This window comes from Podarcis raffonei, chromosome 7, assembly GCF_027172205.1.
Source record: "Podarcis raffonei isolate rPodRaf1 chromosome 7, rPodRaf1.pri, whole genome shotgun sequence".
Lineage (NCBI taxonomy): Eukaryota > Metazoa > Chordata > Lepidosauria > Squamata > Lacertidae > Podarcis > Podarcis raffonei.
The window spans coordinates 65,737,696-65,752,204 of NC_070608.1; the positions used below are offsets into that span (position 1 = coordinate 65,737,696).

At 47.6% G+C, this 14,509-nt stretch overlaps 1 protein-coding gene across 1 annotated transcript in view; it reads left to right on the plus strand.

Moving 5' to 3' along the window:
• Positions 1 to 360: 360 nt before the first annotated feature.
• Positions 361 to 14,509, plus strand: part of DUSP22 (dual specificity phosphatase 22) — a 44,788-nt gene continuing 30,639 nt past the window's right edge. Inside the window, exons 1-2 of the mRNA XM_053397021.1 lie at positions 361 to 777; positions 7,884 to 7,917. Of these exons, the coding sequence (XP_053252996.1) occupies positions 757 to 777; positions 7,884 to 7,917 (55 nt within the window). The 5' untranslated portion in view covers positions 361 to 756. The remainder of the gene's footprint in view (positions 778 to 7,883; positions 7,918 to 14,509) is intronic.

Sequence of the window (14,509 nt, forward strand, 5' to 3'; positions counted from 1 at the left end):
CTGTAACGAGGGCCTGAACTCTTTTCTGACAAAGTGCTGATTTGCATGAAGGGCAAAAAATAGAAATATTTTATATGCAAGAGAAATAAGTGGCGGAATTGGGCTGCCCCTGCTCAGAAACTGAACGTCCACGCCCACAGTTCGCCTAGAAGCCCCAGACGCCGCTTACTCATCCTTCCAGGAATGAAAGCTCACGCTCCGCTACGCGTTCGAAAGGGCGGAGCCCGTGCTTGGCGCAGCGTATGCCGGGAGCTGTAGTCTTCGAGCCGCGGCTTAGCCCGGCGCGGGCTTAGCGTGAAAACTACGAGCCCCAGAGTCACTGGCGGCGAGATCGGGGGAAGCTCGCTCGGCGCCTGGATTTTAACCGCACGTGGGAGTGGTTGAAGGCAAGGAGGGCCGGAGCGAGACGCAATTCCTGGCAAGGGCGAGCTCGCAACTAGTTCAAGCTGAGCTGCTTCTCCGATTCCAGCCGAGTCCAGGGGCGGCCGGGCGGAAAAACCTCCGATCATAAGACGCCTAGGAGGAAAGTCCCGGGCTGGCAGACAGTTTTGCGGGCGGGGGGGGGGAAAGATGCTGGCGAGCTGCGCAGCAAAATAACAACACAACCACCCCGTTTACCCAATTTCCCATTCACAACGGAGTAAATACTTCCTCCTCTGCCCATCGCGCATTTTTATTTTATTTTATTATTTGCGGCGTCCCACCAACTGGGCTGCTTCCAGTCTCTGGTGCTAAAGTTTCAGACCGCTTAGAGCCATGGGGAATGGGATGAACAAGGTAAAAAAACGCTGCTTATTCTGTTTTGTTTCTGGGTTTTTTGTTGTTGTTTTTTAAAAAAATGCGTTCGCGCGCGAGGTTTCAGAAACGACCCAGTGAAGAAACAAATAGAGAGGATTTCCCCCCTCACCCCAAACTAAGCCACCCACTCCATGCTTGTTTTGATCCGTGGGAAATAGGGCGTTTAAAAGCGACGCTTCCATTAGGGGGAACTTTCTGGATACTGAATGGCAACAAGCGACTGCTTTTGTGGTGGTGGTGGTGGTGGTGTTGGGTGGCTGGCAAACGAAGGCGCTTGAAGAAATGGGAGGCTGGGTTTGCCCCGTCTCTGCTCTCCCCCCCCCCCGGGGAGGGCGAGTGTCGTCCGCACGTGCATCCCGACCTCCTCCCCCCCCCCGGTTGTTTACTCGGAAGTAAGCTGCAGCGAGGTCAATGTCTGAGACTTGAGGCTGCAAGTTTATTTGCTGCTGGGGAGGGGAGGGTAAGGTGCCAGCGGGACTTCCTTTTGGGCACACGCATCATCATGTGCGTAGGCTGGTTTTGTGAGCCTGTGTAGGACAGAAGCCTTACACAGTTGGGCAAGCTCGTGTCTTGCCTCTCGTCCCCAATAGTGGGGAAAGCAAACGCCTCATAATTCACGCGGCTGGATCTGCGCCAGCCTTGCCACGCATCAACCTCCTCCTCCTCCTCCACCACCACCGCACATAGTGTGCTATTTTCACGGCTCGTTTCCTGGAGGCGCATTTTGTCTTTTGCATAGGCAGGCGGAAACGCTCCGGTTAGTCGAAGAACTTGCAGCTGGGTTCCTCCTCGGCCAGCTCGTGCATGCTCTTTAAATCGCTAGAGGAGCCTCTTGCAGTCGCCTTCTCCTTTGGCCATAAGAATGGTGGTTTTAGCTTTATAGAATCATATTGCTGGAAAGATCATCCCGTCACAGATTCCCCATCCTTGGTTTATATTAAAAATAAATAAAAAGAAGAGATCCTGGGCTTCTTGCACATTTCCACAGGGGCTGGTGGTTTGCATGTGTGTGCATCCCAGCTGCCCCCACTGATACGGATCGTGTTGGAAGTTGGTGGCGTTCAGTGTGTGATGGCTTGGTGCTGCTACCCATGGCTTCCTGATGCCACGTTGTACCAAGGAGTGATGCCCGTATTGCAAAGTGGGAGGCTGACAAAAGGAAGCCGGATAGTTTCAATGTGGGGGAAGAGGAAAGAAGCAGAACACTTTGGCCAGACTTGGTTATGTCTGCCTGACAAGAAGTTGGATGATATGCTTCATGCCCACCTCCTGATACACTGTGATGTCTCTCTTAATAAAAAGGACACAGGAAGCTGCCTTATATCAGGAGCTCAGTTGGTCGAGTAGGAGGCTCTTAATCTCAGGGTCATGGGTTTGAGCCTCATGCTGGGCAAAAGATTCCTGCATTGCTAGATGACACTTGTGGTCCCTTCCAATGCTACAATTCTATTGTTCTAAGTCAGATCATCGGTCTACCCAGCTTAGTATTATCTACACCAGCCTTTCTCACCTTGGGTTCCCAGATGTTCTTGAACTGCAACTCCCACCATCTCTGACCATTGGCCATGTTGGCTAGGAATGGTGGGAGTTGTAGTCCAGCAACATCTAGGGACCCAAAGGCAGTGGCTTTCCAGTGTTCCTGACATGAATATATCCCGGCCCTTTCTGGAGATACTGGGGTTTGAATCTGGGGCTGTTTCCGTACAAAGCATATTCTCTACTACTCTGCTGGGGTTACTTAGAACATAGTGGAAGTGGAAGTCCTGTTCATCACAATGAAGCGTCCGTGTAAGATGGTTTAGGGCTCTAATTCTCTTATTATTATTTAAGGTACTTGGAGATGGCCTTTAATGCAGCTTACATAAAAGGCTTCCTTCGCATAGATAGGATCCTCTGGCCAAGTGTGTGGGCGGGGCTAAGTAGGAAAGGTGGGCGTGCCCATGAAGAGTCCCACCCACATTGTACTTTAATTTGCCGGGCTAGATCTTGGCCCCAACAGCAGCAGCCAAGTTTGGCTGTAGCTGGGGTCATAAGTGTGCAATTAGGAGAGGAAGTGGCTGCTGAGTGAGTGGGCTTGCGAGCTGCTTTTGGCCACCTTTTTCATCCGTAATTACCGTGATGGGGCTGTAATGACTTATCACAAGAAGCTCAGAGGCTAACTGCAAAGCCACGCACCCCTGGAGATGACCAGGCCTGTTGGTATCAATGCCCTTAGTTGGTAAACGGAGTGTACCCTTTTCCCGTAACCATGTATGGTGTAGGCAAGAGAAATCGGCCAGCAGTGGATTACTTGAATTTTTCCAAAAACACCGCAGCCCTTTGTTCATAAGCCAGACAGGCTTACTCGCTTCCTTAATGTTTCTGACAAAAGGCAACCCCCAGAGATTGCTGACAGCTGCTGTTGCCACAATTGGATCATCTGGCTGTTGTTTGCTCCTGCCCATTGCCTGACCCGTCTATAATGCTGCGCTCAGTCGCTCGCCTGCTGCTGGAACCTCCCTGAAGCGGAATCGGCAGCATTTGCTCACATTCTTCCTCTCACACACTGTGGTCTCTCCCACCCTTTGCGCCTTCGGTTTCCCCCCACTGTCTGTTTCATCTTGTAAGCTCCCTGGGGGCGGGGATCTGCCTCAGTAACTTTGGCAAGTCATCGAAGATGCTTTGTTCCGAGTCAGACCAATGCTCTTGTCCACATGGAACCAGTAGCAAGGTTTCCAGGGGTTCACGCAGGAGTCTCTTCCGGCCCTTCTTGGAGTTGTGAGGGATTGACCTTGGCATCTTTGGAATAGAAAGCTTGTGCTTTACTGCTGAACTGTACTTCCCTCCTCTGGGATCTGATGTGCCATGATATTGTTACAAAAGTTGGGTGCGTCCCCCTCTGTCTGCCGAGCGGTGGCAAGAGCCCATGGGGTTCCAGACACAGTGGAGACTGTTGCAGCTTTCAGAAATATGGTTTATTTACCTATTTACACCTTCAGTCTGCAAGGAGGGAGTCCAGACCTTACAGCATGGTCATTTCAAGAGGGGCTTGTACGCCAGCCAGCCAGCAGCCAACCTGCCCAAGATGGATCCTAGTCTTCCTTCCCTCTTCTTTTTCCCAGCAATCATTGCTCAAGACTTTTCCTTTCACCTCACACCCAGTTACCTTGGCAACCTTCCAACCCCTGTCTCTGTCCCCTCCTCAGGTGGGGAGAGGGGGAAGGACAGTTCTCTTGCATTGCCCATGGTCCTCAATGGGCCTAATTTGTTTCTTAATGGCCCTAGCTTGGCCAGGTCGTTTTGCATAGGGTAGCCCAGGAATTCATCTGCAGTTTGTTTCTCCCTTCACACTCCAAATAATTTAAATCGTACAATTTCTTAATTTCTAGGGTTTGGGGGGTCTCCCCCAAATCTATAAGAATATAGATCATGAACAGGAAAATTGAGACGCTCCAGATGTTGTTGGACTTCAGTTTGCATCAGTCATAGCCAGCATGGCCAATGGTCAGGGATAATAGGAGCTGTAGTCTAGCAACATCTGGTGGGCCACAGTTTCCCTATCCCTGTTGTAAGTAACACTTCCCTCCCCTGTATTTAACCCTCGCCCCAAAAGCATGGGCAAAGAGTTATATGCATCAAGACCATTTGTGGCTTCATTTCATTGTGCTTTGGAGTTCAGTGGGCAACGCCAAAGCATACTGAAGTGCATTTATGAGGATCTTATAATTCTCAGGCGGAACCGCTACTAAAGTTTAGGGACTAGGCAAGCATCTTCTTATGCCGACTTGTGGCTCTTTGCCACTGTGATCTAAATCATGGGGGAACGCATGCTATTTTCTCCTCACGTAGCATCATTTCCATGTCAGTCTCTTCCACAGAACGTGCGGTGCTGATGTGGTGGCATCGTATGGAGTGAGGGTTCGAGACCATCTGAAAAGTATGGCATGCATCAAGAGAAAGTTCTGATCAGGGAGATTAGGGTTGGTTCGAAGGGGCCAAAGTGTGAGAAGGGCATGGAAACAACATGGCCTGTTTTGTGGCAATTCCTGTGCATTAGCAGTGCTACATATTTACGGGACCGCCTCTCCTGGTATGCCCCGCAGAGAACCTTAAGGTCCATGAATAATCATAGTTTAGAGGTCCTGGGCCCTAAGGAAGTTAGATTATCCTCCACCAGGGCCAGCGCTTTCTCAGTGATGGCTCCGACCTGGTGGAATGCTCTGTCCCATGAGACCAGGGCCGTGCAGGATTTAACTTCCTTCTGCAGAGCCTCTAAGACAAAACTATTCCTCTTGGCTTTCAATTTGAACCTGGCCTGATCTTTTATTCCCCTTCCTTCCCTCCCCCTCCCCTTTTTATGATGATTACCCGCTCTGGGATCCCACAGTTACGGTAATGCTCCCTTCGTCTCTTCGCTGGCCAAATAGGACTAATTTAGCCAGCTAGCCCTGGTGATCATCTAATGTTTATTGGATGGATTTCCCCCCTAAATTGATTTTTGATTTTATTGTTATTCACGTTTTATACTGTATTTTATGCTGTTTTTTGTAGCATCAATTAAGTGTTTTAAATTTGTTGTTAGCTGCCCTGAGCCCAGTTTTCTGAACCGGGAAGGGTGGGGTATAAATAAAAATTTATTATTATTATTATTATTATTACTACATGTTAACGAGAGTGCAGCCTCATTTATCATGGCTGTAGAATTGTAGAGTTGGAAAGGGACCACAAGGATCATCTAGCATAACTGCAATGCATGAATCTTTCACCCAACATGAGATTAAGAGTCTCATCCTTTGCTGGTTGAACAATCTCTCAGGACTGTGATGTGGCCTGGTCCTTGTGCAAAGGCCCGCCTGCCCTAAGAAGTGTTGTGGTGAGAGGAAAGGCAACTGTGACAGGGAAAGGGGATGGCACCCTAGTCCACACATGTCTTGGTACATATGCAGGTCACGTAGTACCTTCAGGTCCCTTCAGAGAGAGGCAAGCATAAGTGATGTACGAGGGTTGCATTGTTCTGGCTGTCATGGTTCTCTGCTGAAACAGGGCATGGAAAAGCTTCCTGTGACTTTAACTGGCATGTGCCTCTTAAGGTAAAGGGACGCCTGACCATTAGGTCCAGTCGTGACGACTCTGGGGTTGCGGTGCTCATCTCGCTTTATTGGCCAAGGGAGCTGGCATACAGCTTCCGGGTCATGTGGCCAGCATGACTAAGCCACTTCTGGCAAACCAGAGCAGTGCACGGAAACACCGTTTACCTTCCCCCAGAGTGGTACCTATTTATCTACTTGCACTTTGATGTGCTTTCAAACTGCTAGGTTGGCAGGAGCTGGGACTGAGCAACAAGGAGCTCACCCCGTCGCGGGGATTTGAACCGCCGACCTTCTGATTGATGTGCCTCTTGGTGCTGGCCTATTTTTTAAAAAAAGTCAAGTTGCATGTTCCTTGCCATTGTCATACCTCTGATATCAGCCTGTGTACATTCCTAAAATGACAAGCAAGTTTCCTGCCCCCCCCTTTCTGTGTCATTGTCACAAGAGGGCTGGTCTGCCAAAGATCATGAGAGGCCGGATAAATCATGAGCACATTCTTTGTTCAAGCTGGCAGGTTTTTGATGTATAACCTCTTGCCATGCTCGATCCATGTGGCTTGCAGTTCTTTGCATTTGCTTGCTTTGAGTTTGGATTTCGTTCAGGACTCGGGAATGATTAAAAATGAGGTATTGGTCAGCCCCGGCTGTCAAGCGGCTTCGAGTCACCCATTTAGTCATATGGGGGATGCCACTAATGGCCATGGCACCTTAGGGGAGGTATATATTCATCAGAGCTGCAGCATGTGGCAGAAGATTTAACCAGCTTCTCCTCTTTCACATGCTGTGAGTTCTCTCTCTCTCTCTGTCTCCTCCTTCCCTGGCAGCTATTTAAATAGGGCAAACCAAAACCACCCTAATCTGACATTGGAGCTGCTTTATAGGCCAGGAGCTGTTCGTTTGCATGTGGTTGTTACTTCAAACCCTCTCGGTGCCCTCCTCACCTCTACAAAATGGTGGAAGGGCTGGAGATCCCCTGCCACAAAAGCCACCGTACACAAATAGCTCCCTTTGTCCAGCAGATACCACATAGCTGGGAGCTCATAGCATGGACACGGATAGTCAACCCCACCTAGTGAAACCCTCAAGGTTCAGATATGGTCCTTGGACTGCCAGTGTCTGCTCCTTCCTCTAATTCCAAATGTGTAAGAGATGGATTGTGGATGGTGATGAAGACCCATGCTGAAGGACACATAAATCAATGGCTACAGCTTTATACAGTGGTACCCCAGGTTACATACGCTTCAGGTTACATACGCTTCAGGTTACAGAGTCCGCTAACCCAGAAATAGTACCTCGGGTTAAGAACTTTGCTTTAGGATGAGAACAGAAATGTGCAGCGGTGGTGCAGTGGCAGCAGGAGGCCCCATTAGCTAAAGTGGTGCTTCAGGTTAAGAACAGTTTCAGGTTAAGAACGGACCTCCGGAACGAATGAAGTACTTAACCTAAGGTATCACTGTATTAAGATGTAATGTCATTAAGTTCAGGACACTTCAAAAGAAGTCAGAAACCATCTAAGGGACAACTGAGGACCAGCCCTGAGTTCAGAGATAGCTTCAAATCAAGCCATTCCCATTACTGATTTAAGTAAAGTTACAGTATTTTTGGTGTAAAATGAGTGATAGATTCTTAGTTTAGAGCAGGGTTTCCTAGCTGTTTTCAAACTACAACTTCCATCATCCCTAGCTAGCAGGACCAGTGGTCAGGAATGATGGGAATTGTAATCCAAAAAAACCCCTGGAGACGCAAGTTTGAGAAACAGTGGTTTAGGTTTCTTTTACCGGTCCCCTCCCGCCTTTATTAAACTGCTGTTAAGCTACAGGACCCTGAAACTAAAAAGAAAAAAGCTTCAAAGTGAAGTGGGGAAGATTGGAAGGAAAAACGCGCTGCCCATACCATGTTGCCAGACTCTGCAGATATCAACAGTGTTATGTTCCATTCTGTATGCAAATTGAACTGCGTCAGATCATGTTACCACAAGAGATGTACATTTGATATTATATTTCTTTCTTTCTCACAGATTCTTCCTGGCTTGTTCCTTGGAAATTTTAAAGGTAAGTTCAGTGTCATTAGCAGTCATAGTGCCCGACCACATTTTGCTTCCAAACGTTGTGTCTCTCTGTGTGTGACAGCTTTGTCTAGGCTTGCCATACATCAGTAAAATTCCTGGCATGTCCTGGTTTTTGGGAGTAAAAATGGCATGGGGGGGATTTGCTGAATTGGCAAAATGTCAGGGAAAACCTGGATGTATCACTATTTGGGGGGGAGGGCTTCCTAAAAAAAAGCTGAACAGGAATGTCAGGAATTTTACTTTTACTTTGTCTCTCCCAAACTTTGGATGGTTCTTCTAAGGCAGGAGTAGGAAACCTGTGGCCCTCCTTTTACTGTTGGACTAACCATCAGGCCGAGCTACCTTGGCTGATGTCATGGCTGATGGGAATTGTATTCTAATAAAAGCCATCAAAAACCACAGGTTCCTTGCCCCTGGCCAGCAGTTGCTTATGTGAAAGAGACACAAGTCTCTACCTAAACCTGTCTGGTTTTGTGATCATCACCACTAAGCTTTCAAGTGGGGTATCTGCCTGCTCCTTCCCCTTTGGTGCACAGTACATTGCCACAGCCCATAGAGTCTTGTATTTGAAGCTAGCATGGTACACACTCCAAAATCTGAGGAAGGCAAATTCGGGTTTGCCCAATTAAAGAAAATAAAAATGGTCATGGGACAGAGCTCAGCAGGTTCTCACGGAACAATATGAAGAAGCTTTGCTGAGTGGCAAGTCTGATGCTAGTTCCCATTGCCTGAAGAGAGGCAGCTGCAGGAATGATAGTTCCCCACATCTGTTCCATCACTGCTACCTACTCATTTTGGTCTTCAGCTACCCTGCTTTCCTCAGCTCAACACAGCCTTTGTAGACATTAGCTGAGGAATGGATGAATGAGGCCCATGCTGTAAGTCTGAGACATAGTAGTATGTGAAGTGGTACTCTAGGGGCAAGATCAGCATCTGGTGCCACAGAAGTGGAAGGTAAGGGAACCCTGGATGGTTAAGTCCAGTCAAAGGCGACTATGAGGTTGTGGCGCTCATCTTGCTTTCAGGCCGAGGGAGCTGGTGTTTGTCCGCAGACAGCTTTCTGGGTCATAGGGACTAAACTGCTTCTGGTGCAATGGGTCACCACGACAAGTGCCAGAGTGTGTGGAAACACCGTTTACCTTCCCGCTGCAGTGGTACCTATTTATCTACTTGCACTGGTGTGCTTTCAAACTGCTAGGTTGGCAGAAGCTGGGAGAGAGCAATGGGAGCTCACCCTGTTGTGAGGATTCAAACCGCTGATCTTCCGATCGGCAAGCCCAAGAGGCTCAGTGGTTTAGACCACAGCACCACCCTCTCCCCTGGATGGGCCACATAGCTCAAGCATGATCTGTAAGGATCATAGAACTGTAAAGTTGGAAGTGAACCCAAGGGTCATCTAGTCCAACCCCCTGCAGTGCAGAAGATTGGCAGCTTTTACTTCTGTTTTCAATTAACCACAGTTTATGTAGTGGCCAAACCTCAACAAACTGTGGTAAGGCTTGACTCCGGTTTTCTGAAACAAGCCAACTTCAGATTGCAGTTTATGGAGTTGGCTTGTTTCATTAAACTATTCAATAATCCATTGTTCAGATTAAGCTCAGTTTAAATTCAGATGTAGTGGTAAACTTCCAGCCTCCTTTCCCAGATTTGTTTGTGCAATTCATGTAGTTTAGTATGACATGTGACTAATGTTGGAATATTTGCACCAACACCAGTGCCAGACTGTGTGTCAGTAGAGATTTTAATTTTTAAAAGTGAGGGATTGAGAGGCTTTCCCTTTTCACCTCTGCCCACAACCATTTTAAGGGAAAACGAGATGACAATGGCAAATCCGATGTTGACATTACTTCTTTTTTGCTCTAAAGTTGTAGTGGGCCATGGTACAGTTTCAGCCTCGTGGCAGAGTAATGGCATTTTCAAACAGGTAAAGACCGGATGGTGCGGGTGGCACTGTGGGTTAAACCACTGTCCTGCTTGGGCTTGCCAATTGAAAGGTCGGCGGTTCGAATCCCCGTGACAGGGTGAGCTCCTGTTGTTTGGTCCCAGCTCCTGCCAACCTAGCAGTTTGAAAGCATGCAGTGCAAGCAGATAAATAGGAACCGCTCTGGCGGGAAGGTAAACAGCATTTCTGTGCGCTGCTCTGGTTCTCCAGAAGCAGCTTAGTCATGCTGGCCACATGACCCAGAAAAACTGTCTGCGGAAGCGGACAAACGCCGGTTCCCTCAGCCTGTAAAGTGAGATGAGCGCCGCAACCCCAGAGTTGTTCGCGACTGGACTTAATTGTCAGGGGTCCCTTTACCTTTACCTAAAGTCCGGATGGGCGGCAAGGAAGAGATGGCAGGGTTAGACACTGTTGCCAACTGCATCCCAAGCCACACCTTGGGACAGTAGCACTGCTTAAGTTCATACCTGAAAAGGATCATGCTACAGTTCCAAAAACAGGCCTCAAACCAAAGAGGCTTAGTTGTGTAACGTTGACAGCACTATGTTTTTATCAGGTTTGACTAAAAGCTTAGCCCCTTTATTGGTTCAGTGCTTTGGCAGTTGACAAGAATGTGTCATTTGGGGAATGTAAATAAACGATTAAATGGTGGATAAAGAATAAAACTGGTGAACATGGGAAGAAGGTAAGTAATGTGGATTAAATAACACGGTGGTGTGGTTTTGCGTTTGTGAGAAACAAACGTACAAACTGATCTGAGGTTCGTCGGCTGTAACACCGAGACCTTGGTGGCTAAAGGTTGAATACACCCAGCGCGGCGAAACCGAGACCTGGTATCTGTTTCCCAATTTGGTTCTTTTTAGATTTCTCCCTCTGTGATTGAGTCGAGGCAAAGAGAAGCTGGCTGATATTGCAGAGTGAGTCAGCACTTAACCACCGACTTCGAGCTGTGCAGCTTTTCTGACTTGCAACCTCTGCTGGCTGCTGCATCAGTTGGCCTGTGAAGTGTTGTCCACTGTTTCTATGGAGGCGATATATAAATGCTGGTGGTTAAGCTGCGGCAGTTTAATCCTTCAGCAAGCTGCCCGTTAGTTCACCAGGACGACTGCTGGGAACTCTTCCCAATTCAGCAATAAGATCTACAGTTGGTTGTGTTTCGGCATGCTAAGTGGAACGCCACAGGCCAATTTCTAAATAACTCTATCCTCTTGTCTTGGTTGTTCTGGACTTAAAATGTAAGATGGCTACATTTGAAAGGCCCCTTTTTAACTGCCATGGTTTTTACGGTTTTCTTGTTTGGAAGGAACAGACTAGTGCATTTGAAGCTCGCAACTCCTCACCCCAGCTATTGGCTCCCCCAATGTTCCACTGGAATTACTGATATTTCAAGTCTCGATCACGTTTATCCTTAGGCAGTGTCCAACTGACATGAGGGAAATCTTGAATGGAGAAATGTTCTAAAATTTATTCTATGAGATGTAAAAATGGCATATTCAGTAGCATGTATATAAGTCACAAAACTTCAAAACAAAGTAGGCCTCGAGTGAACGTGTTTGGGGAGGGCGTTCTATAGTCAGGGCACCATGAGGGGGAAAAGACCCTGTCACTGGTGGCGCTCCCCCTCAAAGATGTGGCACCCAGCTCTTATTATCAGAAAGTTCTTCCTGTTGTTTAGTCACAATCTCCTTCCTCGTAACTTGGATCCATTGGTTTGGGACCAGGAGAAAGCAAGCTTGGTCCATCCTATGTGTGACATCTCTTTAGATATTTTAAGATATCTAAAGGGGTAGAAAGATGAGAGAGTTGGTTTCTTCTGGTCTCTCCACATGAAACTGGAATCTACTCATAACATGCTCCTCCACCTACCACAAGGCCACCAAATAACACAGCAACAAAACAAAACAAAGCTTTGTTACATTAAAAACCTGCCAGCGCTTTACTGAGTCAGAGCATTTCCCATGTAGCTCAGAACAGTCTACACAGTCTAGACTCTGTGCTGACTGATGATGGCTCTTCTTGGTTGCATTCAGACAGGAGTCTTTCAGAGCCCTGCCTACAGGAGCCAGGAGTTGAACATGGGTCCTTGGGAGCATGCAAAGCACATGCCCTACAACCAAGCCATGGTTCTATCTGTACTTTCCATAGACTGTAATTTCAAGCTGCCCACAAATCCAAAGTTGATATTTGCTAGGTAGGAGAGGAGCATACATCTACTCAAAACACCAATGTGTACTTCAAATGTTGAGTGTCGCTAGAACCTAGGCAAGATTTGTAGATTTCCGGGTATGGTCTGCAAGCACATGAGGTCACTGCCTTGCTGAAGGTCAACAGGCCTTGGTCTGGTCAGTGCCTCAGTGGGTCACCACCATTTAGAGCCTATGTGTATGTTGACTTGTGTTTCCATGCAGAAGAAAGGTATGGTACAAGTGTAAGAAAATATACAAATAAATGAATAAATAAGCACATAAGGTCCTGCTGGATCAGTGGCCCATCAAGTCCAGCAGCGAAGCCCACATCATCATCATCATTATTATTATTATTATTATTACAAGGAGGACTCTCAGGCATATACCTCCACATGTGGTGGGAATGTCCCAAAATCCAACTCTTCTGGACATCATTCATACAAGAAATATGTAAAATAACTAAGCAAGTGTTAGAAGTCACCCCAGAACTGGCCCTACTCAACATCTTCCAAGATAATAATGCCCACTCATAACACAAAGAGCTCATAACCCACCTACTCTCAGTAGCCAGAAGCATCATAGCCAGACACTGGAGAGACCTGTCAGGAGTAAGCATAGACCAATGGTACCAAATAGTATGGGAAACAGCCTTATTAGAAAAACTCGCCAACAAACTGAAACTGACACGGGGGCAAATAGAAGAAGATGCCTTCACCCCGGTTTGGTTCCCCTTTATCACATCACAGCCCAACAAGACAATGACAAGAACCCGCCGACAGCATTCAAATCAATCTTGCTAAAGTGATCCAAACACCCCCCCCACTCACACACAAAAACAAATTTCACTAGAGCCAATCAAAGACAACCAACCACACCCTAGGCCAACCTCTTTCACCACCAAAGGAATACAAGCGAATAGTAAAGAGAACTCGCTGAAGTGACACTGACACAAAGCCTCACACATACACTAAGTAGAATAGAAGCATTGCCACTGGACCCCACCCCCATCACCAGTCCCCCCTCCACCTCTTTCCCCCTTTTCTTCCTAATGTAACACAAATGTCTCAGCAAATGTAACTGATCTGTAGAAAATGTAACTTGAGAAAAGAGACATTGTACATACTTTTGTAAACCAAGAAATCTTTAATGAAAATATATTAAAAACAACAACAAGGAGGACTCTCCCCTCTCCTGCAGTTCCCAGCAAATGGTTTTCAGAAGCATCTGTGTCCAAACAGTAGAGGTATCCAACAGGGTTAGTAGCCACTGATAGTCTTATCACCCATGAATTCTTTCCTGCAGAAATCTTCAATGCATGTATTTTGGGTGTCATTTTACAGTACAGTATATAGGAGGCCAGGGGACGCGGGTGGCGCTGTGGGTAAAACCTCAGCGCCTAGGACTTGCCGATTGCATGGTCGGCGGTTCGAATCCCCGCGGCGGGGTGCGCTCCCGTCATTCGGTCCCAGCGCCTGCCAACCTAGCAGTTCGAAAGCACCTCCGGGTGCAAGTAGATAAATAGGGACCGCTTACCAGCGGGAAGGTAAACGGCGTTTTGTGTGCTGTGCTGGCTCACCAGATGCAGCTTGTCACGCTGGCCACGTGACCCGGAAGTGTCTGCAGACAGCGCTGGCTCCCGGCCTATAGAGTGAGATGAGCGCACAACCCTAGAGTCTGGCAAGACTGGCCCGTACGGGCAGGGGTACCTTTACCTTTACCTTTATATAGGAAGCTAGGGATGCAGGTGGCTCTGTGGGTTAAACCACAGAGCCTAGGACTTGCCAATCAGAAGGTCGGCAGTTCGAATCCCCGTGACGGGGTGAGCTCCCGTTGCTCGGTCCCAGCTCACCTCAAAGTGCAAGTAGATAAATAGGTACCGCTCCAGCGGAAACGGCATTTCCGTGCACTGCTCTGGTTCACCAGAAGCGGCTTGGTCATGCTGGCCGCATGACCCGAAAACTGTACGCCGGCTCCCTCGACTGGCCCTAATGGTCAGGGATCCCTTTACCTTTACCTGTATATAGGAGGCTAGCAATACCTTTCTTCCCTTTACTGAAAAGCAAATGACAGCATGGGTATTATTTCTAGGTTTTGACCTATAAAGTCTTAATTAAACAACCTATGGCCTTTTTTGTAAAGTTAGGAGAGATCCCCACCAGGTCCTCTGGGGGAGAGCTCAGTAGCTGGAGAGGTGGGTGCATTTAGGACTCAAAATGTTAAAATCAGTACCTTGAATTGAGCCTGGAAATGAACCAGGAGTCAGTACCACTGGCCTAGAATTCACCCCCCCCCCCGTTTACTTTGACATCTAATGTACGACTTTTAAGGTCGTAATTGGTGATAAATCTAGATTCTGCCCCCCTTTATTGTCCTCATTGTGACATGAATTGTTTGTTTAAATGATTAAGAAGATTAACTGAACATCTACAGCGCAGCACATTGAATGA